Raw genomic sequence first — 27454 nt, 5'->3', positions numbered from 1 at the left:
ATCCAAGAGAGTTGGCTGTAATTTAAAGAGACCTTATTGAGGGCACAGGAGCAAACCATCCCAATGTGCAGAAAGAATAGCAAATATGGTAGACATCCAGCTTGGCTTAACAAAGAAATCTTTGGTGAACTTAAACACAAAAAAGAAGCTTACAAGAAGTGGAAGCTTGGTCAGATGACTAGGGAGGATTATAAAAACACTGCTCGAACATGCAGGAATGAAACTGGAGTTGAAATTGGAGTTGCAGCTAGCAAAGGACGTGAAAAGGGAATAAGAAGGGTTTCTACAGGAATGTTGCCAACAAGAGTAAGATTAGGGAAAGTGTGGGCCCCTTAGAGAATGAGGGAGGTGACCTAGTGACAGAGGATGTGGAGAAAGCTGAGGTACTCAATGCCTTTTTTGCCTCTGTCTTCACAGACAAGATCAGCTCCCAGACTACTGTACTGGGTGGCACTGAATGGGAAGGAGGCGAACATCCCGCAGTGCTGAAGGAACAGGTCCAAGACTATTTAGAAGGATTGGACATACACAAGTCCATGGGGCCAGATGCAATGCACCTGAGGGTGCTGAGGGAATTGGCTGAGGTGATTTCAGAGCCATTGGCTATTATCTTTGAAAGCTCGTGGCAACAGGGGAGGTCCCTGAGGACTGGAAAAAAGCAAATATAGTGCCCATCTTCAAAAAAGGGAGGAAAGAGGATCCAGGGAACTACAGACCAGTCAGCCTCACTTCAATCCCTGGAAAAATCATGGAGCAGGTCCTTAAGAAATCCATTTTAAGGCACTTGGAAGAGAGGAAGGTGATCAGGAAGAGTCAACACAGATTCACCAAGGGAAAGTCATGCCTGACCAACCTGATTGCTTTCTATGATGAGGTGACTAGCTCTGTGGATGTAGGGAAAGTGGTGGATGTGATATACCTTGACTTTAGCAAAGCTTTTGATACTGTCTCTCACAGTATTCTTATCAGCAAGTTAAAGAAGTATGGGTTGGATGAATGGACTATAAAATGGATAGAGAACTGGCTAGAGCATAGGGCTCAACGAGTAGTGATCAATGGCTCCATGTCTAGCTGGCAACCGGTCACAAGCGGAGTGCCCCAGGGGTCGGTCCTGGGGCCGGTTTTGTTCAACATCTTCATTAATGATCTGGAGGATGGGGTAGATTGCACCCTCAGCAAGTTTGCGGATGACACTAAGCTGGGGGGAGTGGTAGATACCTGGAAGGTAGGGATAGGATACAGAAGGACCTAAACAAACTGGAGGATTGGGCCAAAAGAAATCTAATGAGGTTCAACAAAGAAAAGTGCAGAGTCCTCCACTTAGGAAGGAAGAATCCCATGCACAGCTATAGACTGGGGACCGATGAGCTAGGCAGCAGTTCTGCAGAAAAGGACCTGGGGGTAACCGAGGATAAAAAGCTGGATATGAGTCAGCAGTGTGCCCTGGTTGTCAAGAAGGCTAATAGCATATTGGGCTGCATTAGGAGAGGCATTGCTAGCAGGACGCGGGAAGTGATTATTCCCCTCTATTCAGCATTGGTGAGGCTGCATTTAGAGTATTGTGTCCAGTTTTGGGCCCCCCACTACAAAAAGGATGTTGACAAGTTGGAGAGAGTCCAGCGGAGGGCAACAAAAATGATCAGGGGGCTGGAGCACAGGACTTATGAGGAGAGGCTAAGGGAACTGGGCTTGTTTAGTCTGCAAAAGAGAAGAATGAGGAGGGATTTGATAGCGGCCTTTAAATACCTGAAAGGGGGTTCCAGGGAGGATGGGGCTAGGCTGTTCTCGGTGGTGGCAAATGACAGAACAAGGAGCAACGATCTCAAGTTGCAGTTGGGGAGGTCCAGGTTGGACATTAGGAAAAAGTTTTTCACTAGGAGGGTGGTGAAGCACTGGAATGGGTTACCTAGGGAGGTGGTGGAATTTCCATCTTTAGAGGTTTTTAAGCTGAGGCTTGACAAAGCCCTGTCTGGGATGATATAGCTGAGGTTAGTCCTGCTTTGAGCAGGGGTTTGGACTAGATGACCTCCTGAGGTCCCTTCCAACTCTAATATTCTATGATTCTATGACATAGTGTCATTAATGCCAATATGAAACATCACCAACGGTCCTTGCCCATCAACTTTAGATGCCTATTCAATATTCGAGTGACATCTTGTGTCTTGGATCCAGGAAGACAGTACACCCTTCTGTTGTCCTCCTGTCCCTTAAATAATGTTCTTTTGACTCTTCTGAGAATTGAGTCAACAACAAAGATCATCTGTCTTCCTTAGATGATTGGAGAACACTTTGTGGGAAAGCTTGATTTTCTTACAGGTTGGGCCAAGCTGCCATCCACATGTGTGTCCTAATTAATGTTGCTTCGTCATATTAAAGTGCATTTGATCAGAACCAGCAGTGCAATCACTATGGCCATCTATTCGCAAAAGGCTTTATTTCTAGGATTGATATTCTTAGCTGTATGGAATGCTCAGGAAGTGCTCAGATAAACCATACTATAGCAATATTGGTACCTGAGCTCTGGGAAAAGCTAAAGCATGTGTGTGAGAGTTGTAGATGCACTAAATTCCACACAATAGAAATTTTGAATGGATACCAGATCCTCACCATGGAAACTTTGGAAGATACCCCTCAAGATCCATGCAAATAACGGGGTTATTTTGTTTGTTTGTTTACTGACAGTTAAGAAATTTTGTGTTGACCCAAAATGAATATTTTTTAAATTTTTGGTGAACCAAAAAGTAAAAATATTTAATTCCCAACCCTGTGTAATTTTAGTTTGGGACATTTTTAAATGTTTTTTTAAAATAATCAAATTCAAGGAAATTTTGAAAAAAGTTATTTTGAATAAAAAAGGTACCCTAAACGTTCAATTTCAAAAATGTCAAAACTAAAAGTTTAGACTTTTTCAGAATTTTTTTCTTCTGACACAATTTGGCAAAAGGAACACACATTCACAAAATTTTTCGGTACTGCCAAATCTGCATTCTTCTCCTCCAAAAAGTTTTCGATTAAAGATTTCACCCAGCTCTATTCTTGGACTGGATAAATTCATTTCAAGATCAGAAACAGTTCAAGCAGTTCTACTGTAAAGTGAAATGCTTAGGGTGCATATTTGCACATCACTACGCAGAAGCCGCTTTCAGCTCAGAGTTGGTTCATTGAAGTGCAGCTGCATGACCTTTAGGACACAATACAAAGTTTGCACCCTGCTTGTGGCTATATGGAGTTATTTTCTGTGTTCCTTGAAAGCCAGTTTTGGGTTAGACTGCAACAACTTTTGCGTCATTCTTAAGTGTGGGTCAAAATCTGTAATAAATTGTTTTCCTTTAGGACAATAATATAATTATCTAATTACATGTTGTAAACGATTGTCATACCTGTATTAACACGCTGGGAACCCAGAGAAGTGTAAGGCTTGATTCTTTTCCAGGATACATGGGCACACGTTGCTTATCTAGTGAGCTTTCATAGGCATGCATGTGTGGCACCCATTGTTTTGAGATTCACAATGATGTGCACTTGCTTAACTAGGATTGGGAATCTTGGCCTCATGCTACATTATTATAGAAATTCCAAACTTGGTTAACCAAACATCAGTGTATTTATTTTTATTCATTCATAAATAATGGCATTCATTCCTATGTAATGGGACCAGAGAAGAGGGTCTGTGCATCATTTAAGTCCTAGTTAAGCCCTATCTTAACTATGTAAGTGAGACTTAAATGGTTCATAGGCCCTCTTATTATCCACATTAATGTTATTTATTAAGCATTTCTAAAAGGTATCTAGGCCACTGAATATGCATACATACTGGTTAGAATAACCAGTTTGGGAGGATAATATTTTTATTGTAAAAAAACAAAGTGGGAAAGCACATGCAACTTTTTAGCCTAAATACCAGCTGCATGGCTTATAGAAGATATGGCCATGGTAACTGGCAGGAATTATTACTCTACAGGAGTCAACGGATACTGATCACTGTCCTTTGACTGGGGTTCTTAACCTGTTGTGTCTCTGCTCTTTGTGCTGCAGAAACCAATGAATGCAATGAAACAGCACAGATTACAACAGAAATTCTATTTACAATCCAACAATACAAACTTTCCATCACATATGTGCTGTGGCATTCAGATTTGTGAGTCCTTTTAAAACCATTTTTCTTAATGAAATATAATGCAGTATTTTAAGATATGGCACACAATTTAAAACGTTACATTAATTCTTTATATAACAGTGAAGCTCAAACACTCATAATATTATATGTCTAGGAATTTTGCCTGCATAAGGAACACAGACTCAAACCCTACTATGCTTATTTGTCTAAGATTAAAAGTTAACTTTACTAAGGCCAAAAATTGTTTACACCTCTCAAATTCCCCATGAATTCAATGGAAGTTTTGGATGAGCAAAGCAAAGGATTTATGCTGATATTAATAACTATAAATAGTTTGCATAAATAAGTATTTGTGTCTGATTTAATTATTGATTACTGCTGGATAAACTATGAATAGTGAATAATTTAAGCTCTGATCCTGCAAAAACTTATGTACATGCTTAATTTCACTATGTGAGTAGAAGTTAAGCATGTATGTAAATTTTTGCAGGGTGGGGAACTTATTCTGTGAATTTAGCCTTTTTGACTTATAAACAGACTTTGATTTTTACAAATGTTTATTTGTTTAAAATTAAGAACATATTTCAGTTCATTAGCTCTCCATAAACTATTTGCTTCAGCTACGTATTTGGTTCTTCACGATTCGGCATGTGAATTAGTCACTTTACCTAATTCACATGTTAATAGTTCTACTCCTGGATTGGACAATTGAATCTTTTATTGGTGAGATTTCAGCATTGTTTTGTGAGCACTTCCAACATGAAACTTTATACAAACACATTAGTACACCAATTCACTAGATTTTTACTTTCTGAAACATTCTTGCAAGGAAAAAAAAGCTATTCATATATGCTCTTGGAAAACAAACGAAAAGGATTGTGAATTCCATCTAAACAAGTTCTCCATTTTTATCTAATGTGTGATGGAAAATACTTTTTTGAAGCATTCACTCAATTCTACTATTGACTACTAATAAAAAGTAAGAATTAATGGATATTCTCTGTTGATCCAAGTTACTCCATTTGATTTGTTAATTTATATTTTATAACAACATTTTGGAATTTCTTCTTTGTATCTCTGCTTTAGTTTCTGCACTTTTCTGGGACCCATGATTCATTCAGGAGAAATGAAGGGTCATCTGACTCAGCCTGGTTTGTGATTAACTGTTATTGCACGCAAAATAAGATAAAGATTTGGTGTAGTTAGAGCATAATATTCCAGTTCAAATAAAAAATGTAAATGTAAAGATTTTATGGACTTACACCTTGGATAGTAACATCTCTGTATTTTTATTAACAAAGGTCAATGCTGAACATTATTGTACATATTTAATATGCCTTTGAAGACTTGGAAAAAGGGGAGGAAGTCTTATCTCTGCAACTGAGGAGTGTCAGGTTAGTTTGTTATATGTTTTCTGACCTTTGGAATTTAAATTGAAAATGAAGGGGACTTTCGTATGTGACTAGAAAATGTTCTGTGGGAGGGGATGCTATCTCCTCCCTTGCTGTCTTGTTCCCTGGTCAATCTGGAGTGCAGTCATACTGTAGATGGAAATTTCAGCATGACGTTTAATGTAAGAACTGTGTTTCAGCAGCCTCATCAGTGTAAAAGTAAACTACTTAGTGTTTTACCTTTGTGCGGTGAATTATTTTGAAGGAGAAAGTCAAGGAAATTCTTTCCTCAAAAGTACCAGCATCTGTTGCTTAGCTCCGACTCTCCAATGGCTTTCAAGACAGAGAATGTATGTCCTCTTTTCTGCTTATGTATATATTACAACACACTATTTATTTGACCAGCAACATTTGGAATGTTTGTGTGGTTTCGTGTATACACACGCTAGGAGTTCCGGAAAACACCCTGGTGGCTTCTGTTTCCTCTGGATTCCTTGAAACTTTTCATTACACTTAGTGGGCCAAATCCTGCTTAGTTCATTCATGTTGGTAATCCCTTGGAAGTCGATGGGATAACTAGCCTAAGGTAAAGTAAGCAGAATTTGGTGAAACATTGAGGTTAAACTTTCAGATGCAAGATGTTGTCTAACTTTAACAATAATTTATTCTATAGTGGTTACTAGTATCTAGACTGGTTAAAACCTGATTTTTTTTTTAACTTTAGACAAGTTGGAGACTGATCTTGCTGCCACTGAAGTCAATGGCATACTTTTTATGGCTTTAATAGGAGCAAGATTAGACCATAGATGGAATTGTCTTTAACTTCCTGTGACTAAAAGTCAGATCATGGAAGTACTCTTAGCTATGGGAGAGTGCTAACATGCTACAATAAATAAGAAACACAATTTAACTTTAAAAAAATGCAATGCGATCACCTTCTTGGCCTGACAATATTATGGGTCTGATCCTCCAGTCCTCACTCAGCCAAAGCTCCCAGTGAAGTCAGCAGTCAGACCCACTGTGCCAGTGGAATGGTGGGAAAGGCATCCTGACCGGGGGCTTTGCAGTCTCTGAATCCCTATTATATCACTGGACTCTGACACTTGTGACTCCAATAACAACTTCCTCCCTGGAAAATGGATTACAGTGGGTATAGAGAGTAGAGTTTGGGCTGCATGTTAGGGAATATATTTTGTGGCAGAACGTACACATAATTAAGTAATTGCATGACCTTATTTTTGTAACCTTTATCTGTCCATCCTTCCATTTTCCTATCTGTTGCTATAGCTCTCACTTCTTGTGTTATGCCCACTATTTGATTGTTAATACTTTGGGACAAAGACTGTGCTATCCTATATCTCTGTACAGTGCCTAGCACATGTGGCTATATAAATAATAACAATAATAATTTGTTTTTGCAGATGCTGAAACATCAGGTCCAAGTGGATATTAAGTATAATTTTAACAGATAATAAATCCAGGGCCATATTATATTGTCTTTTTATGTTTTAGGTCCCCATTGACATCAATAAGAAGTTGTACCTAAATCAGTAATAGGCTCCTGGTTACTTACTGGGCCTTCCCAAAATGTACTTTAATCCATTTTTGTAAATATTCTTTTAAAAATATACAAAATTGTTTTGAGTTAGATTTATTCAATCCCAATGGGCTTCTGGTAATCTAACATCAATTTTATGGTTAGCCCAGTAGTCTAAATATTGTACTAAGACAGCAAATACAAATACCTCTGCTGCAGGCTTACTGCAAGAATATTTTTGTATAAAGCAAATAAAATGAAGAGATGCAGGGTTTTTTTCCAATTTTTTAATGCAATTTGATTTTATGTTGGAATGTGCACACATTTTGTATTAAGACATATTTATAACAAGTGTGGAGGTACTCCTTATTACTCCTGTTTACACTGTAAATTAATATTTATAAGGGAGCTGGTAATCATAAAATTCTCATAGTACCAGGGTAAATTATATATATAATTCAGGGGACACTATTTCTTTAACTAACTGGAATTTCTAAAACAGGAATGGGTAATGTGCAGCAGACCTATAGTCCCCTCAGATAGATTTAGAGTCCAGATTGTCTTTATCCATGACAGTGTCAGTCAAACATGTAACATTGTCAGAGAGTAACATTCTAGACTGCTTGCTTGCTGGATTTATTTGAAGGCTAAATAAATTTTGATGGACTAAATCTCAGGTGGCGCCACAAAATGCAGCCAATCAGGTATAAAAGGTTCTAGCCTTTGGACTGTGGGGGAGGAATGCTTTTGAGAGCAGAGTAAGACTCAGTGAGAAGTGTGCGTTCTCCTGCCTGTTGCTGTTCTGTTGTATTTATTATTGCTAGTGCTGTGATGCTATTTAGGGTCCAAATTTAGCACCTACTAAAGTCAATGAGAGTCTTCCCACTGACTTCAGTAGGGAGTGAATTGAACCATAGAAGAATAAAGTATATTTTCCTATATATTCTGTTAACCCATAAAGTGCCATAAAACACACAAGAAAGGAATGAAGTTTTCTATGGGAGTTCATTTAAAAGGAAATTTATTTTAAGATACGTCAATTTAACTTTTCTTTTGGGCTATTTGAATAGTTCAGGCAATAGACAGATGGTGTGGCTTTGGGGAAAAAGGGAGAGAAGAGGCTTTGAGAAGTTGTATCAATGCAATTGTTGAATGATCCAGTGGGGAAGGGAGAGGTTGGACTGTGCTGTAGTGGTGGCTAACCCCTATTGCTTCTGCAGAAGGGGTGGAAGATCTGTGCCTGGGCAGCCCTCAGAACATAGATCTGGGCCAGTACATTTACAATATCTTTAAAAAGGAGTGTCAGATCAATTACCCTTCCTATGGACTCCTGCTGTTGGGCCCTGTTACCACTTTCAAAGTCAAATGTCAGAGTATCTAAAACAAATATTACTGATCACAGCTAAAGTTTACCCAGTTAATAAAAAAATAGACATTATGTGCTTTGCAACACATCAAATAGTGGCTTGCTTTTTTACAATTTTCTTTAAATGTTTTTAAAATCTTAGCTCTGATCAAAATAATTAAATGTTAATAATTAAATGTTAAATGTCGTAGCTTAAAAATATACTTCTGTATTTAGGATTTCTGGTTAGCTCATCTGAAGATTTCCATCAGATGTTAAATACAGTAATATTAATGAAATGTGGGTGCTCTGTATTCAAATATGAAACACAGATTGATTAAGTATTTGCAGAAGCATCAAGATATGGGCTGATATAGCTTATATCTACTGCCTCATTATTCAGAACTATCCACTTCCCCCAGTTCATGTACACAATGACCATTAATGTCAACGGTAGTTGTGCATGCAAACATAGGGCATTCTGGCACCCTGTCAGTGGTGGTGAAATATCCTTATTTAACAATGTAACAAAATAAACATATTTAGCACAATGGGATCCTGGTCCATGGTTGGGGCTCCTGGGTGCTACCACAATACAAAATACAGAATAAGAATAAGCTTTACACTTTGTGTGCACTTTCATACTAGTGGAGCAGAATGAGGACTATTGTACTAGCCATGCAATACTGCAATGTACTAGCCATGCAATACATGCAATGTACTAGCCAGCTGGATCCTTATGCACAAGTAAAGGGAGTCTGGAAATCTGAAGTGACTGCAAGGGTATGTGTGGGAAAAGAGAAGACTTCAGTTTGCTTTGCTATCAAGCTGGCAACTTTAAGGGGCCACTAAACTCACCTTAAAGACAAACAAACAAAAAAACCCCAATGTATTTGTATTATCTAATGATTACAATTTGCTTTCTTTTCATTTCCCAAAGGAGTCCTCTCCTTACTAGCAGCAATCACAACTAATTTTGTCTAGTTACCTGATAATATTGTTTAAAATTCTAGGGCACTTTTCCTAATCATTCCTTAGCCTTACAGTTATCAGAGAGCAGGATCTTACTGTCAGATGGAAGAATAGCACCCTCAAGAGTTGACAGCAGTGCTGTTCTAGAGATCAGTGATGCAATAGGCATCCTTCCTCTTTTGGGCTGAATTCATTACCTCCTGAACACATTTAGCTGAGATCAATAGGCCTGGGGTCTGAAATCTGCTCTTGAAGGTGGGTCTTCCAATCATGCAAATGTGCAGCTATCCTGCCTCAAGTTTGGAAGTGAAAATATCTATTTATACCTTCCAGAGACGTTATCGGTTGGTAGGCTTTCTAGTTTATTAGTTTCCAGTTTCTTAGAAAAGTGAAGGACAAAAACCTGTACACAGTAAGAATAATCTCATTTGTGTAAGGTTGGTGAATTATAGGTTGAATTATATTCAAATCCATTGAAAATATGACTAGATCTCAGGAGGAACATGCTGGGCAAACCAGTCAAACTGCCTAATTGTGGGGACTTGTTTGCTTGTTTGTTTGTTTATGTGATAATGATAGTTAAGAATGGAATATGATCCCAAATTGTCAGCCTTTACTTTGAATTTCTTTTAAGATGTGGGTTCCAATCAAAACTTCAGAATTGTTATAAAATGTGGGTGTGTTTTAAGTGCAGTAGTAGATACTATTGTTTGATTGCAAACATTTTAGTTACAGATTGATGGTGCATACATAGTACAGCAATGACCATTCATTTTAAATATTTAGGGCCTATTCCTGTTGACTGACTTCAATGAAGGGATAAGGCCCTTAAAAACCTTGAGGTATAAATTAATCATCAACTGGTAGTGAGAGAGATATTTCCTCTGAACAGGGCAAAATCCTGGACTCAGACAAATAGTCTCTTTGTTGTGAATGGGATTACTTGTATAAAGCAAGCAGGACTTGGACACAGTATAGTAGAGAACAATTAGGTGCAGTATGGAGGTTTTATAATTTCATCTGAGTTATCCAGACCTGGTTTCTGTCAGAGACTAAGGGATTCATTCTGCATTTGCCCTTCAAAATTCCCATTAAAACAAGTGGAGTTTTGATTGTGCAGGAACTGCTAGATTGCATTCCACATGGACCATTGGCTTGTCCACTCAGACAACATTTATGTTCTGAAGTCAGTCCTGGTAATTTTTAGGAAGAATTATTTGTGTGTCCAGAAAAATCCAAGATGAACTTTACATTATTTTTAAAAATGTATATTGAAAATTGAGATGTACATTTCTAAATCCTGCAAATGAGCATCTTCTCCTGCTGTAATTACGAATCCATTCTCCAGTTTGGAGACTATAGTACAACACAGCCATTAGAACACAATGTTCTTACTCTTTCTAATCACAAAAGATAGGCAGAATATCAATTTAGATTCATAATATAGCATGCATCCAATATAAAAACTGTTAACTTCACATTCTAACTTTATTTTCTCTGCAAAACTTTCATTGTCAAATAGTATTAATGGCATAAAATTCAGCTCTCAGGTACTTTTTGAGCCAGCACATACCTACTATTTTAGGGCTTTATCTTACATCCCCTCTTACTCAGCGTGAATAAGAGTTTGCAGAACCGGATTTTTACTGACGACTTTCTAAAAAAATAAATGTCACATCTTTTTTTCTCCCAGACAGTTTGGTAAGGAGTGTCTGTTGTTTCTGGTTTCTTAGCTGGGACCGGGGAATTAAGCAGGTGGACTATAAAATATTTCTAATAGTAAAAGTGCTTTCCAACTATTTTTGGAAGGGGGGAGGAGAGAAGCTTTTTCATCCCATGTTCACCTCTCTTTCTGCAGCATGTAGCCACGTTAGACCTAGACCTGCTCCCATCGGCTCCAGTGGCCCTTAGGTTTCATCAAGGCAAGTCTCCACGCTGGCGGCGGGGAGAGCGGGGTGTGTGTGGCTAGGCTGCGCGGTCGCGTTCCGTCCTTTGGGAAGAGGCGACCCGTCTCCAAGTGGCCAGGGGAGGCCCGTGTACACACGGGCTGCCTTGCAAGAGAAGGAAATCGCGTACACCCTCACCCCGCCTAGTGTGACCGGACCAGGCGCTGGCTTTGCCAGGGAGGAGCCGCTGGCAGGACATGCTGCGCTGCCCCGGGCAAGAAGGCAAGTCACTGTGGCTGGGCCGGCCACGCTCCTCGGTTACCTGGTTACCGGCCGCGCGCGCCGCCCCGGAGCACCAGAGGGCGGGGCTCGGGAGGTGCAGCCCAGCTGAGCTGAGGGCCGGTCCGCGCCGAAGGCTGGTAGCCGGCTCGCGCCTGGTGCGGACCTGGCTGGCTGGGGTTTGCGTTTCGGAAATCTGTGGCTGCATTGATCTCCTGGGTTGGTGTTTTTCAAGAGGGGGAAAAGGGGGCGGGCCTGTCTCTCCGTGCATTGATCTGGCGGAAGTGCCCCGCGCAGCGCCCTTCCCCCTGGGGCCTGGGTCCCTGGTGCAGGCAGCCACCGCACGATTGGCGAAGTCCAGGAACTTCGACTCCCCTCCCCACGCCGTTCCGCGAGACATTCAGCCAGAGGTTGAGCAGGCCGGTTGTTACACTAGCCGGGCATGGAGGTGCTGGGCAGACCACACACACATAACCGCTCACACTCAGTGCGAGTCACGGGAAATCGTCCACCTCATTAACCCGTTAAAACACACGTGGCGGCGAAATTAGCACTGCCCGGTCGAGAGGCCACTGCTGGCTTTCGGGGGGTCGTTGAGCGGGTGGTTCAGCGGGACCCGCGTGTTTGGTTTGTGACATTTCTGCTTTCCACTCAAACCCGACGGGGCGCTAATACCTGTGACAGCTGATCAGCGCCCCAGATGTCTGGCTTTAGTGGTAGCAGGCGTGGGACGCAGCTGTGTCACAGGAGGCACTTTGTACGTTGTAAAGATAACACGGACCACGGAGGTCCCATTGCAACCCGCCTATAAAACTCAGCCGCTTTAATCCCTCATAAACCTTTGCCTACAGGTAGCCCAAGCGCGCCGCTTCAACAGTGAGTTACCGCAAGCCTGAGTCTAACAGTGGAGCTTTTTTATGTGCATTGCATTAAAAAAATACCCGTTCAGGTCGGACTCCCTTTGCCAGCTGCAGTCTGCAGAGAGAAGTGGAATTTCACCCCCTGCTTCCCTGAGGTCCCCGCCTCTCTCCAGCCAGATAAGAGGCGCCTGTGGTGGCTTTACTCTGGGTCCTAGTGCCCAAGTGGGTGGCTTTGGGTTTAAAGACTCCCGCTAGGATCTGCGCCCAGTGTCTGTGTCCGGGGCAGGTGTCGGGCTGGAAGCTGTGAGCCGCAGGGGACCGAATTAAAGGGGGATATTGGCAGGTGACAATCAGACTGCCGGGAACGGGCTCAAATGGGCTGCGCCTGAAACTTCCGGGAACGCAGCAGCTTGTTCCAGGACCAGCGTGTGGTTTAAAAACTGCCTTTGGCTACTCAGGCAAACGCCAGCCGGCTAACGTGGCTAATGGCTCTTCGTAAAAGGTGGCGATCCTGCAGGTTGAGACTTTGCTCTGTCCTTAAACTGGACTTACTAGGTCGAGGTTTTTAAGCAGGGACCCCGAGTGGAAGGGTTGAAGTGAGGGATGGAAATGCGGGGGTTTATTCTGCCCACTCAGAGGCCCGAGGGATGCAGGGCGCAGGGTGCCTTGGGCTGCCAGACACGTTTCACACGCTGCTCACCCAGACCCCCAGGTGCTGGGCCTTTCTCTAGCCTCCCCGCGCCGCGGGAGAAAATAACGCCTCGCGACTGCCAGGAGCATGTCGAGGCGGGCTTGGTCACGAGCCGTGCTCCGGCGGGGCGCGAGAACGCGAGCGGGCCGCCGAGTGGTGCTTCGCTCTGGCTCGCGGCGGCTCGTCACCCGGCCGAGGACGCCTGGGAGGTTTGGCCCCGGCACTAAGACCCAGCGCTGGCAGCTGCCCCGGTGGTCAAAGGTTCCCAGCAGGAGGTTGGACACCAGAGGGCGATCCCCAGCCCTGACGGGAGCGTGTCTATATATAGCAGGCAGAAGACCCAGTCAGCCCATTACCAGTCACTGAAGGTTAAGAGTGAGGGAGAGCGAAGGGAGGGACGCGCTCGGAGCAGGGGGAAGTGGCACAGGTTGTTTAAAGCGAGAGGGGGACGAGTGAGCGCGGCTCGCCTCGCAGCTGAAACGCCGCGTCCCGGGGCAGCGAGACCCTTGGCTGCTCGGAGAGCTGCGTTCAGCCGCCCGGGTCCCCTTCGCCCTCCCGCACCCTGGATTCCAGGAGCCCTTCACCATGCCCGGCAGAGTTTAGATACTCCATGGAGCAAGCCAACTTCTACGAGGTCGATTCCCGGCCGCCGATGAGCAGCAGCCGCAGCAGCCAGCACCACCTCCAGCCTCCCCAGCCCGGCAGCGCCTACAGCTACAGAGACCCTCCCTCGGCGGCGACCCCGGCTGCGGGCGGAGCGGAGCTGAGCGACATCTGCGAGAACGAGAACTCCATAGACATCAGCGCCTACATCGACCCGGCCGCCTTTAACGACGAGTTCCTGGCCGACCTCTTCCAGCACAGCAAGCAGCAGGAGAAAGCCAAGGCCAGCCTGGCCGGCGATTTCGACTTCCACGGCATGCACGGGGCCAGCGCAGCCGCCCTGGGCCAAGGGCCGGGGCACCAGCCGCAGCCGCAGCGCCACCTCCAGCAGTTCGGCTGCATGGCCGGCTACACGGACAGCGGCAAGCTGGACCCCCTGTACGAGCGCATCGCTGCCCCCGGCTTGCGGCCCCTGGTGATTAAACAGGAGCCCAGGGAGGAGGCGGAGGGCAAGCAGGCGGCTCTGGCCGCCCTGTACCCCCACCTCCCTCCGCAGCAGCACCCGTCCCATCTCCAGTACCAGATCGCCCACTGCGCGCAGACCACCATGCACCTCCAGCCTGGCCACCCCACGCCCCCTCCCACCCCCGTGCCCAGCCCGCACCACCAGCACCACCCGAGCAGCCTGCCCACCGCCGGCGCCCTCAAGATGATGCCCGCGGACCACCGGAGCAAATCGAAAAAGTCGGTGGACAAGAGCAGCAGCGAGTACCGGGTGCGCCGGGAGCGCAACAACATCGCGGTGCGCAAGAGCCGGGACAAGGCCAAGCAGCGCAACGTGGAGACGCAGCAGAAGGTGATGGAGCTCACCAATGACAATGACCGGCTGCGCAAGCGGGTGGAGCAGCTCACCAGGGAGCTGGAGACACTCAGGGGCATCTTCAGACAGCTGCCCGAGGGCTCCTTGGTCAAGGCCATGGGCAATTGCGCGTGAGACGCCCTGTCCCCGCCTGCCGCCCGTCTCCAAACGAACTGACTTTTGGCGAGCTCGCGGTGCCGTGCTCAGATCCCCGCCGGGTTGGAGAGCTGCGATTCAGGTTGTTTCAGGGGCCTTGTTTGGTTTGTGTAATGACGAATGACAAATAAAAGAAGCCAGGCAGCTGTAGTATTAAACGGTCCGTGCCTTAGGAACCACACGAATAAGCTGAAACGATTGTGCTATGAAAAGAAAAAAGCAAACGCCCACGTGCCTACAGGGTAAAGACAACTCACGCTGTGCCTTAAAGCTGGTTTCAAACGCGACGGGGGCTTCCTGTTCCCGGCAGCCTGGCGGGGGCATGAGCAAACGGGTTGCGGGGCATGCGCTCTTGGTGGGTTGGGGGCATCATTGGTACTGGATGGGGACACGTGTGTGCCTTCTTCCCCCGGGGGGTTCTGCCGGGGGGGTTCCCGGAAGTTCTGACAGGCAGACGGGCGGGTTGAGACACTGCACGCAGCTTGGGGAGAATGGATGGGCCCGGTGTGGAGCTCATTGCTCAGCTGGTGTGAGTGAAAGCTGAGTGCAATCAAGACTCCGGCCCTGTCGTGGCTGCCGCCTTTCAGCTGAATCTCTCCCCGTTCCTTTTTATGTGAGGGAAGGTTTGGTGGACTCCGGGGGCAATGCAAGCAGATTGTTCCCCCCCCCCCCCCCCGCCCCCATCGCGAGAGGAGACCTGTTGGACAGGAATCCAGGATTGAAAGGGAACGACATGTAGCGAAGGAGTCCTTAATATTCTCCTTCGATCCAAACGAAGAGCAGCAATGTCTGTACTGTATGTCCCGACATGGCGAAGCACAAACCCATAAATACCTACCGATGCGGGTATTTACAACGAACTTTCCGTGTATTTTACTTTGGTCGAGGACATTAAGCCCCTCTCCAAGTCTGTCTCTTCTGTCCAAGCTGTGCCTCGTGTAATGTGACACCCTTCTGTGTATACTAGCCACACTTTATTTTATTGTATTGCTTAGATCCTTGCCATCGTGACTTCCTTATTGGGTGACAGCGAGATCATGCCCTTGTGCTGCAGTATATTTGGTTATGGCTTCCTTAGGGGGCAGGATGCCTCTTAATAACCCCAAAGCCTTCAGCTCCGGGGTGTCTCGGGTTTGATTACCTTGGGAGGAGGGGAGGAGTATGTCACATCCAGTGTACCTGGGATTTCATTCCCTTAGGGATGGGGGAAAGAAGGTGCTGCCATTTAACTGCAGCCCCCTGGACTCTCTGGATCCTCCCAAGGCAGAGGGAAACAATAAAATTCCCCTGCTAGCGAGCACTTTTAACCAGCCGTGCTTTTCCTTATCACGAGAGAGAGAGAGTAAAATAAGAGTCAATTTCAAATATTCGTTATTGGAGTAAAGTGCAAGGTGAAGGACAGTGACTGCAGGTGTGATATCTGGAAAGCTATGTTACCTGTGTGTGTGTGTGTGTAGATATATATCGATATAGATATCAATACATATATATAATTTAGATATATATCTATACACACACGGTGCATTATGAACCCGAAAAAACTACATATAAAGTTTGTCGAACTCCTGCTTACATTCATAAATAAACAATATATATTCTACCATAATCATCTTCGTGTGTGTTTTCCATTTTCTCTGTGGCTGCACATGAAGCAAAATGTTTCCCTTCCACTGAAAAATGAATCTTCCTCTCCCCACCCACCCCTCATATTCCCATACTACTAATGGTAATTTTAATGTATACCTTAATCTTAAAATAATCATTTAGCCCCAGAGAAATAAATACATTCTTGAGCTTTAAGAAAGTGGCAGTATCATTACTGTTTATAATTTTTAAATGTGCATTAATTAATTACTCCCAAATCTGGTCGGTCGTTTTAATTGTGTGTAGAGTGACACAGATAGTTTTTGTTTTGTTATGTTTTAAGGATGTCCAGACTGTAATGGATCTATTACAGCTTGCCACTGGGGTCATCCTTTCCCCTATGTTTAACCGTTTAAATTATTGAACTGAAGAAGAAGACCAAAATGATGTGAAGAAGGCCAATTTCCATGGGTGTAAGATCAATTCCACCCTTGATTATCTCTTGCCTAGCAAAGAAGGATGACCTGCCCCTTGGCATGCATTGACATTGAACTGACTGGCTCTTGTGGGTTAGTAACATTTGGGCAGCTGGGGGCATTTATCATGATTAGCTCAAAACAACCACACTGACAGCGACTTGTTCAGTGCTGCTTTTCAGGCCTGGAGAAAACGCTGTTTGGAGCGTGGGAGGCAGAACCCCAGAACTTCTGGGATTGAAACGCTATTTGAAAATCACTTCTGTCCTAGTTCTGTCACCCCATACTCCTTTTCTTGGGAGAGGCTGGGATTCGTAGGGAGGCAGGTCTGGGCTCTCCTCTGGTTGCATCTCTCAAGCTTAAAGGCAATAATAATGTTGCATTTAAGCAATGAAAATAGATACAGGCCTGAGTGCTCTTCCAAAACGCACAAAGTGGGTAATTCCCAGTGCCCGTGCCAGTGCCCTTTGACCTATGTAGGTCAGTTAAAAACAATCTTGAAACCTGTGGCTGAGACACTGACAATCTGGAGAAGCTGCAGAATGAGGACAGCGCTGGCCTGTGGTGATAAAGCAGAGGCAAGCCTTGAGACCAAAGGGTGGGAGGGAATTGGTCAGGCGATCTAGTGTTAAAGACAGGAGAACTAGCTATATCATCAAGAGTGGCCACTTTGAGATTACTAGTCCGGGGAACGTGGTGGGGGGCGGGGGGTGCATTAAAGTCTAACCGATCTGGGTGTGAACGCTCCCTTTTGTCGCTCCATTAATTTGCACATTGAGGGCCCGACCCTGTTTCCAAAGGAAGTTTTGCCTGAGTAGGATCGGGCCCCAGACAAGGACCAGCTGCTCTTCAGTGGGCTGCGGGAGTCGTTGCAGCAAAGGCAGAAACCTGCAGAGCCCGTCACCGAGCCCAGACTGTCCGAAAAGGGAACTCGGGGCAGCGGGGAACTCACTCCGGCGCGCCTGGCGGCTGGCTCGTCTAGGTGGGGTCACTCGGGGAAGGACCCCGGCCCCTCGGCCTGGACACACCCGCCCCGTTTGCAGTCCTTTAAAGTGCGGGGCAGAAGGGGGGCGCGTCGCTCGGTGGGAGGCTGCGCGCCGGCCTGGCCATAAAACCCATTTGCCAAGCCCCGGCCAGCAGCAGCCATCCAGGCCCAGCCCGGCGAGCTTCTTCCGGCCGAGCACGGCTCTGGTGGGCCGCTGGCTGCGGGACCAGCCGGGCGTAGGTGTTCCCGTCCCGTCCCGTCCCGTCCCCAGCCGCCCCGCCGTTCGCCGAGCTCGGTCCCTTCCCTTCCCGCGGGGCGGGGCGGGGCGGCAGCTCGCCCGAAGCGAAGCGAACCTCCCCCTGCATTGGCGGCGGGTCACGCCCTGCCCCGCCTTTGTTTGAACAGCCCCATCCGCCCAGGAGCCCCCGGCCCTGCTGCGCAGCGGAGCGCGGACTCCACCGTCCTTAGCCACGGGCCGAGCCACGAGTTCCCTGCCGCGGCCAGAGCCGGGACCCGACGGGGCGTTTCGCGCAGGATCGGGCCCTGCGCTCGAGCGCTCAGCAGCTGGTGGCGTTTCGGCGCTCAGCGGCCCCGCCCTGCCTCACTCCCCTTGTGCGGAGTCTAAACCCGAGCCGAGCTGCAGCCGCCCCTCTCCCGGCTCTTCGCTCGGGGCAGCGGAGGGGAAGCTTCCCCCGGCACCCGCTCCTACAAGAGAAACCCAAAGCTTGGTACTAGTTGCGCGCGGCTGCGCCCTGGACAGGTGCAGGGACAGGGCTGTTTCTTCCGGCCCCAGGCGGCTGGGTCTTCTCGGGGGGAGGGTGGGAGCAGAGCAGGGCTGGCTGAGCTGTGCTCGACATCCAGGGCCAGCTTCCGCTACAGAAACTGCTCACTCCCGTGGGGAAGAGAAAACCGGCCCCGCTCGTGTGTACAATCCCGCCGTATTTGGAGCAATCAGTAATTAATTCCACGGGGCGGGGGAGGGGGCGCTCACCAACCGCCTCCCACTTCATTTGCACCATCCTTGTGTTTTTAAAAAAGAGGCGCAGGTGATCTCCCGTCCCAGCCACTTGGAGCTGAAGGGAAGGCTCTGCCCTGCCAAAAGCAGGGACGTTTGTCCTATTTAGGAGCCGGGGAGAAAGCACGCAGCACCCAAGCGAGGTGTGGCCCGCCCAGCTGCACGTGGTGTCCCATTATCTGCTCTCACAGACACACCGCAGCCAAGTCACGGGAACTGGGAGTGGGGGCGACAATAAAAATGTGGGGGTTGTGTTTGTTGCTCACGTCGGAAGACGAGTAGAAGGAAAGTCAGGCATGATGGCAAAGTAATAGGAGCAAAAGAAACACGTAGCAAGGAGGGGGAACCAAAGGGATAGTCTAGTGTTTGGAGCATCGGGCCTGGCCCTAGACCAAATATCACCCCAGTCTAGGTGCATCCTCTGTGACCCCCAGCCTCTTATTTTTCATTGCAGTTGTAGTCCATTTCAGGATTTTGATGCACGATTTGCATGCATGATTTATCCTTGTCATATAAGATGATAAATTTGCATGCTAGGATCTGTAAATCTATTTATTCATGCCATATATAAGCATATAAAAATTTGTTTCCTCTAAGCTTATAGAAACTTTCTAATTTTAAGAATAACTGAAATGTACTAACATCAAGAAATTGAATTGTAAACTGACATCTAGTGGCCCAGTATTACATAGTGGTACAGTAGGTGACAGCCTGAGAATATTAACCCAAGCCTGGCACCTCCCCAAGCCTGGCATCCCAGGTGGTCGCCTGCCCCTAAATCCAGCCCTGGAGAGTATTATACAAAAATAAATCTGGACATGCAGACAGTAACTCCCTGCCAGAAAAAAAAAACAAAAACTTTTGCTCAAGGAAAAAGTATTCCAAGCTTAATTAAAATCAGGCAAAGAACTACTTGCCTTACCTAGACAACAGAAAATAAGGTAAAAATCAGAGTGTCACAATAAAATACCCCCAAAGCTAAGTGAATCCACAGCCCTAATTCTGTGCCATGCTGTAAATTGAAATCCCTAACATTCAAGAAACACTTCTGAACTCAAAATGCTAAAATTCTGGAAATAAGGAGCATTTCATCTTTCCTGCGTGTGGTTTTCTTTCCGGTTGGAGTGGTTTTCATCTTGACCATGTGCCTCTCTGATATTGTAGATGAGGTAGACACTAGTTCATCATCATAATATCCCTTCAGTAATTCAGAGCATTTAAATGGCCATGTGGGACACTTTAAAAATGGCACAGGATCTCAAAACAATCCATGTCTTGTGGGGTATTTAAAGGATGGTTCTAAATAGTTTAGCTGTCATTATGTTTTCGCTTGTGAAGACTGGGACACAGCAGGTTTGTAGATTATTGTATCTGTTATAATTTAAGAAGTACAGTGAGGGTACAAAATAGAATGGAATTTGGCATCACAGAGCAGCGTTCATACCCAAGCAATTCCAAAGTACTTCACTAAATGAAGAGTTGTGAGCTGTACTGACAGATCTAGAACCATTCAGGCCAATATGATGGCCATTCCTCACTCAGCAATAATTTACGCCCAGCTTTTGTCATCAGAATCAATTTCAGCAGGTGGAGGAAGGAATATTGACCAAGATACCAGAATTGTTGCTGCTTTTTTCAAAAAGTGCCATGGGACCTTGAACATTCATTTGGCCAGCAACTCCAGCTAAGCAGAAAGGACCTCAGGTTAATATCCCATGTGAAGAACATGCCAGTATTAAGGGCAACATACCCCACCCTCCATTTGCCTGGACCCCCCAGCTGGGTAGTCCTGTGTTACCCCCCATCTACACTTTTACCACACTAGCTGGAGCAGAGCTAGCCCATGGCTGTCTGTCACACTGGCTGGATTGGGGGGGGGGGGGAGGGGGAGGCATTTATTACATTATTTAACACCAATATGTCAAAATCATAGTAATTCATGTGAGATATGCCATGCCAGGTACTGTTAGAAAGGCTATAATGTGCTAAGTAGGATGATAATGTTTATATTCATGTGTTATATGTGTAATGGAAGTTATGGATATGTTTGTTATATCTGTATTTCAAATTGTGCCACACCCCAGACAGGATGGCTGCAGAACAATAGCCTGCTTAATGGCCCATTAAGAGATCCACAGGTACAAGGGGCCAGGGATATACCTGACGAGTCACCAGGACTTATTCATGTGACGCTGGACTCCATTTTGGTTCCTGTAAAATTCCACAAGCAGCACGGCACAGACCAAAGGACATAAAAGGCAGCTGCCCAGGATCCATTTGGTCTTCAGTCACCAGTTGTTAGTCTGTCTTTCAGTCTTTCAGTGATCACTTACTTCTGAATCAACTCATCTACTGAAGCTGTGAAACAAAGGACTGAGACCCATCCAGGTACTGGATGCATACCAGAGGGATTATACAAGCCTGCAAATTCCACAATTCTACTAGAAACCTGATATATATGGACTTTCAAATCAATTGTATGTATCTGATTGCTTTAATCCTTTAACATTTCTCTTATAATTTGTTTCTTTCTTTTTATAATAAACCTTTAGTTTTAGTTACTAAAGGATTGGCTGTCAGCATGGTATTTTGGGTACGATCCAAACTTATATTGACCTGGTACTGTGGCTGACCCTTTGGGGTCAGGAGAAACCTTTTTGGTAAAGAGCATAGAGTTTAAATAACTGGTCTCTTTACTGGACCTAGTGGCTGATTGGGAGCCGGAGACGGAAATGCAGTAAAGGGGGCTGTGTGTGTTTTTATTTTAGCTTCTTGATGACTAGTGTGGGGAATCAGAAGCACTGTTTGTGGCTGGTTCAGAAGTCTGACTTCAGTGTCACCCACCAGTGCTGGGAGAATCTGCTCGCGTTTTGCAGCCTGCCCTGACCTTGGCATTTTCAGGTGGCTACCCTAGGCACGGAAGGGTCACACTGTCTACCCCAGTTGAGAAGCAAGCCTCTCATTGCAGCGTAGACTTACCCCTTAGAAAAACATTCAGTCTTGATTTTAAAATGTCCAGTGATGGAGACTCCCCAACAGCTCGAGGTAAATTGTTCCAATGGTTAAGTATCCTCGCTGATAAAAGTAATTAATTAGCCCCTTAACTTGTGAGGTGCTGAATGCCCTCCACTCTCATTGATAATGTTCTGTGGGATCAGGCTCTTAATATACTAATCAGTTACAAAGATATTTTCTTTTCTCCTGCTGAGATTAAAAAACGCATACAAGTAATAATGTAATTGAGCCTCACTTCCATTTTTAAGGCGGTCAGTCTGCATACACAGTTACTTGGGGTGAATTTAAAGATGACTGTGGATCAGCATTAAAAGAAGTATGGTTTTAAGTAAAATTTAAACCTGAGACTTGGGGAAACAATTATTTTCTCCAAAGAGAAATAAATTGAGGGCTCAAGTCCTAATGATGTCAGGCAAAAATAATCGCTTTTACGCCAATTCCCTCTCCTACTTTAAAATTCTCTCATCCCGTACCATATGTTTTTCATTACTTACCAGCACTGTCTAACATGCAAAGTAGAGAAATTCTGCCATCATTTTAGTGAAGATTGCTGCGGGGTATATGTGTGAGGGACTGGAATCTAGTGGTTCGAGTATGGCAATGCAAGTCTGAGCACTCGGGTTCAGTTCTAAACTGTGACTCACTCGATAGTTTGAGCAAAACAATTAGGGCCTGAGTCAAAAATCAATTTTTCCATTGACTTCAGGGGCTCCACATCAAGACTCTGTAGCCTAATCTCCCCTTTATCAAAGGCAATGTCATTGACGTCACTGGGGACAAGATTGAGTCCTTAAACTTTCCAGAACTCAAATCATCAAGCCATAAAATGGGTATAATAATACTTACACATACCCTACCAAGGAGTGGGGTACAGATTAACTGATTAATAATTGGAAGGTGTTTGGAGATACTCGCCCAAAACACAGAAGCAGTTACAACAGTAGCAGTTCCAAAGTGCGCTGACTACAGAACTCCTATGCCAGGTTCCTAACCCCCTCTAGGAGAGAAATCACATACATGGCTCAGAAGGGAAAAGAGACACACATACCAGCTCTATCATAATGACTATCTGAGACAGGTGGTCAGCTGTGGTAATATGTCCTTGATCCTCACTTCCTGGAGCTTGATAAATGTCTTAAATTATTTCTTTGATAGAAGTGTAATCCAAGCATGACTAATGAAGAGGACATGAAATTTCATTAAACCAGGTTTGATGCCTTTAAAATAAATGCCCTATTCCTATTTTAAAGGTGACCTGGAAAGTGATAAAAGAATCTTTGTCAGTGTTATTTCCTTTAATAGCGGAATACCTTGTGTGACCTGATCTTTGTCATTGTAGCAGTATACAAGATTATTTCATTAACACTTAGTAGTGGGCAATAAATAGCTAGATAAATGGAAAGATTCCTTCCCTCTACCCTCAAATAATTAGCACAAAATGGAATCCAGCCCATGACTTCTCAAGGGGAGAGAAAGACCCTGCCGTCACTGTGATGCTGTGTATAAGAAAAGTAACCATTTTTATATCACAGTTATTACCACTGTTACACAGTTTCCATAAATCTTGTACAATGTATGTCATGCAAGGTATCAACAGAAAAGTTATGCATTGCTAAGTATGATTATCCTGTGCATATGCATGTAACATCTTTGTATCTGAAGTTATGAATATTGACTATGTATCTGTATATCAAACATGTGTTGTATTCCTGGGTGACACCCTCAGATAGTTTTACATCAGGGCTAGCCAGCGATGTGTTGATGGCCCAGTAAGGATACTCCACTCTCACAATGGCCATTGAAGAAACTCATTCTGCCCAATAGGCTGTTCCTGTGAATGCTTCAGACAACGAGGCCAATGACCAAACCCTGTGATTCAGCAAAACATTTAGGAGCATGTGATATACTCATGTGACCCTGAACTCCATCTTGGGCGGGCCAGTAATGTTCCATACACAGGAGCTGTGGGCTTTGTTTGGGATAGTAAATTTCCACGCACATGGCAACGGAAAGACATCTGAAACATCTCAGTTTTGCCTCTTTCCTGCTCCAATTCTCTGAACTGTGGATTTACAACTAAAAGGAATATCTGAGCTACGTACTGAGGACCTTCCAATCTTTTGGGAAGTTACTAGAGAGACTAGAGAGAGACAAGTCTATTCCATCACTGCTACAAACCTCATGTAAGGTCTTTGCCATCATTTGTATGTATATGATCTATTAACTGTTTATAACTCTCTTCTTTTCTTTGATTAATAATGCTTTAGTTAGTTTACTAAGGATTGGCTGACAGCATGATATTTGGGTAAGATCTGAGCTACGTTTTGACCTGGAGATAAGTGTCTGATCCTTTGTGATTAGTAGAACCTCACATATGATGAATTGGCTTTTCAGAAACCTCTCACTATATTAGATCTGTTTGTTTGGATAGGAGCCAAGGGCTGGAATACCTAAGGGGGACCATATCTGGCTTCTGTTTAACCAGTGTGGAACTGTAGAAGCTCTTTTGTTACTGGCTTAGTAAATCTAATTCTAGAATAAACCACCAGTTTAGGGGGATTGTCTGCCTTATTTCTTGCAGTCTGGCCTGAGTGTGGCATTATCAGTGTGGTCCATTCCAGGCACCCAGTTACAGTCCTACAATAGGTCGGAAAGGCAGCAGACCCTGTGGTTTGACTGTGCCGATGGGGCAGGCCTGGCATAAAATATTCCAGCCCTGTAGCCCTGCACAGAGATCCCCTGTGTAAAGTCTATTGACTCCAGCTGTGGCAAGGGCTAATAGACTAGAATGCAGACCTAGAATGGACAAGATGCTGGGTGACTGAAAGCGGGTGTGTTGTTAGCCTGATGCCTGTAACAAAGACAAGATGGCTGAGGTAATATCTTTTATTGGACCAACTTCTGTTGGTGAGAGAGACCAGCTTTCAAACTTACACATAGCACTTCTTCAGGTCTGGGAAATTTCCTCAGAGTGTATGGTCTACACTGCAATTAGAAACCCATAGCTGGCCCGTGCCAGTTGACTTGGGGTTGCAGGGCTTGGGCTAAGAGGTTGTTTAATTGCAATGTAGACATTCAGGCTCCGGCTGCAGCTCAAGCTCTGGAACCATCCCACCTCGCAGGGTCCTAGAGCCCAGGCTCCAGTCCGAGGCCTGACAGCTACATCGCAATTAAACAACCCCTTAGCCTGAACCCTGTGAGCCTGCATCAGCTGGCATGGGCCAGCCACAAGTTTTTAATTGCAATGTAGACACACCCAGAGTACAAGATGGAACAGATTGTTTAGCATAAGTAGTTAACACATATTTCAAGGGAAAGTGTAACAAAGTCATTCAACAGATAGCAAGGAGGAAAAAATGTGGAGGTTGTTCAGTGATTTTCTTCTCTGTCTTCAGCAGATGAATTAACTTCAAGAAGCTGGCCTTGTTCATCCACTTCAGACTGTTGCAAGTTTGAAAATGTTTGTTTGTTGCCATGCAGTACACTCTGAGTTTGACAATGCAAAGAGGGCATGGGATCTTTGCAAGGCTGTTTGGAGTCAGGAGAAATAAATACATATTTGGCAGTTGCTCACACTGGATCTGATATAGCACCCCTTTAAAGCAATGGCAAAACTCCCATTGACTTCAATAGTGAAGGATCAGGCTCACTATTCCTATTTCCTTCCCTGGAGAATATTTTAGACCCTAATAGGATGTATAACTTGACATCGCTGATTCTGGGCCTCTATTTCTCACCACAATCATCAAATCTTTATATATCTCACAGGTAAGCAATTAACTTTATATTAGATGCATGTGTTTGAATGTGACTTGCTATATCTGATGTATTTTATTATAAATCAAATCCTGTATTGCATGACATTAATCGTATAATAAAAGAGCCTTAAAAGATTAAATCTGTGCAAATAATGCTTTGCAGTCTACAGTTTACAGGACCAAATTATTATTTATTTATCATACATTATTATATATTTGTATTGTGGTAATGAGTAGGAGCTCCAGACTTGGAGCAGGATCCCCTGGTGCTAGGTGCTGTACAAACATGGTAAAATCAGACAGTCCTTACCCCCAAAGAACTTACAATGGCACTGAACATTCATCACATGCCTCTTATTTATTTGAGCACTTGTAAATAATCTGTGCATTCGGTACGGCATAATTCTGTGTGAGTAACTAAAGGAAAAGTTAACCAGCTGTAAATGTAAAAGAGTGTTGTTAATTCCATTGTTTTCTCTGCTTAGGAGGAATCTCCCCATATTGGGCGGGTGGTAACACAATACTGCCACATGGCAGGCTGTAGAGCCAGGTGGTGCTCAGGAGGAAACCCTTTGGCCAATGCAAAGGGTGCACTCAAAGTCCTGTGGGGAGTATGTGCATCCCCTCATCTGGTTCTGGAAGGGAAGCCTCACAATGTAATGCTCTGAGAGCTGGAGGGAGGGAGGCAAGTAGAGGAAATTAGTTGGGATCCCTAAGAAACAGAGATCTAATTCATTCAACCTAAATATTTCAGTGGGATTTACCTAGTCATATCAAGCAGCTTTGTCAGGTTATTAAATCTAACTTCTCAAATGTAGCAGCTAACCACTGAGAGAGACAGGTATGGTGGGTGGAAATCTGGCACTGTATCATCCCAGGAGTCATGTACCTGCTGAGAACCAACCAAGTATCAAACAATGGCTTTGTGCCCAAAACATGTCAAAAAATAGATGTGTATCTCCCTTTACATTAAGTAGATAGAAAGCCTGGTGTGGTTGCCACCGAAGTGGATTGCAATCCTGCCACTGACATCAGTAGGAGCAGAACTGGGCTCACAATGTCACAAAACTGGCCAGTGATGCCTGCACTGGCTGTATTTTTTTTCTGCGAGGCAGAGGTTATTTTTCATTTTACCAACGTTCCCAGTCTACAGAGACAGATTCCACATGACTGTCTGTAGCTTTAGCTTTATCCACTACTCCTTGATTAGTTTTATTGGATTAATTTCTTATTCAAGTAGTTAGGATCCTGCGTGCTGACAACGTGGCCTTTTCTGACAGCAATTTACAATGAATGACTGTAAAACACAGATTAGCACTTCTTAATCTCTGGTCAGGGACTCTGCATTTTCTAATCATTCACATGATATAGTTAAACCGGAGTTAGAAGCCAAACCTGCACTCCTACTCAGGCAAACTCCCACAGAAGACAGTGGGCATTTTGCTGAATAATGACAGCGGAAAAGTTTCAGAATATTTTTTAGCTTCTCCCATCCCAGTTCTCCTATCCATACTTTTTTGTGCATGTGGCTGGGGAGCTGTGTGATAAAATAATTAAAGCATGGGTTACCGTTACATATTGGGCCTTTTACGTGATTTACAGCAAGACATATGAAATCTCCCAGAAAGTGGAAATGGCATTGATAAATGTTGGACTAGCCAATAGCTGTTATACTGGGGTTCATAATAGGAACAGAATCCAGCTGTTTGTAAGGTTTGGTGGATGGGAAATGTAATCTAGTGACTTTTTTAGTTGTTTTCATGCTTATGTTGATGCACCAGTCCAGTGAGCAACAGATTCCTATCTGTTACTAATATTTTTCTAGGTCACAAATGCAGAGCTGCGAATCAACATCTGTACATTCCATAAAGTGATATTAACTACAGAAGGCTGTGGGCAAAGCTTTCATGCTCTACTCTCCTAAG

The 27454-nt window shown here is 44.7% G+C and overlaps 1 protein-coding gene across 1 annotated transcript; it reads left to right on the top strand.

Annotated features, from left to right (window-relative positions):
* The first annotated feature begins 12931 nt into the window (after positions 1–12931).
* CEBPA (CCAAT enhancer binding protein alpha) lies at positions 12932–16305 on the top strand. Its single transcript, XM_067540051.1, has one exon. It carries the CDS (start codon positions 13689–13691, stop codon positions 14673–14675), a length of 987 nt encoding a protein of 328 aa, XP_067396152.1. The 5' UTR covers positions 12932–13688; the 3' UTR covers positions 14676–16305.
* The last annotated feature ends 11149 nt before the right edge of the window (positions 16306–27454 follow it).

This window comes from Emydura macquarii, unplaced genomic scaffold (genome assembly GCF_026122565.2).
Source record: "Emydura macquarii macquarii isolate MOO-44397 ecotype Brisbane River unplaced genomic scaffold, CSIRO-AGI_Emac_v2 contig_561, whole genome shotgun sequence".
NCBI lineage: Eukaryota > Metazoa > Chordata > Testudines > Chelidae > Emydura > Emydura macquarii.
This window is presented reverse-complemented; position numbering and strand designations above follow the sequence as displayed.

Excerpts from the sequence above, each read along its gene's own strand:
- CEBPA (XM_067540051.1), top strand. The coding sequence starts at position 13,689 with ATGGAGCAAGCCAACTTCTACGAGGTCGATTCCCGGCCGCCGATGAGC.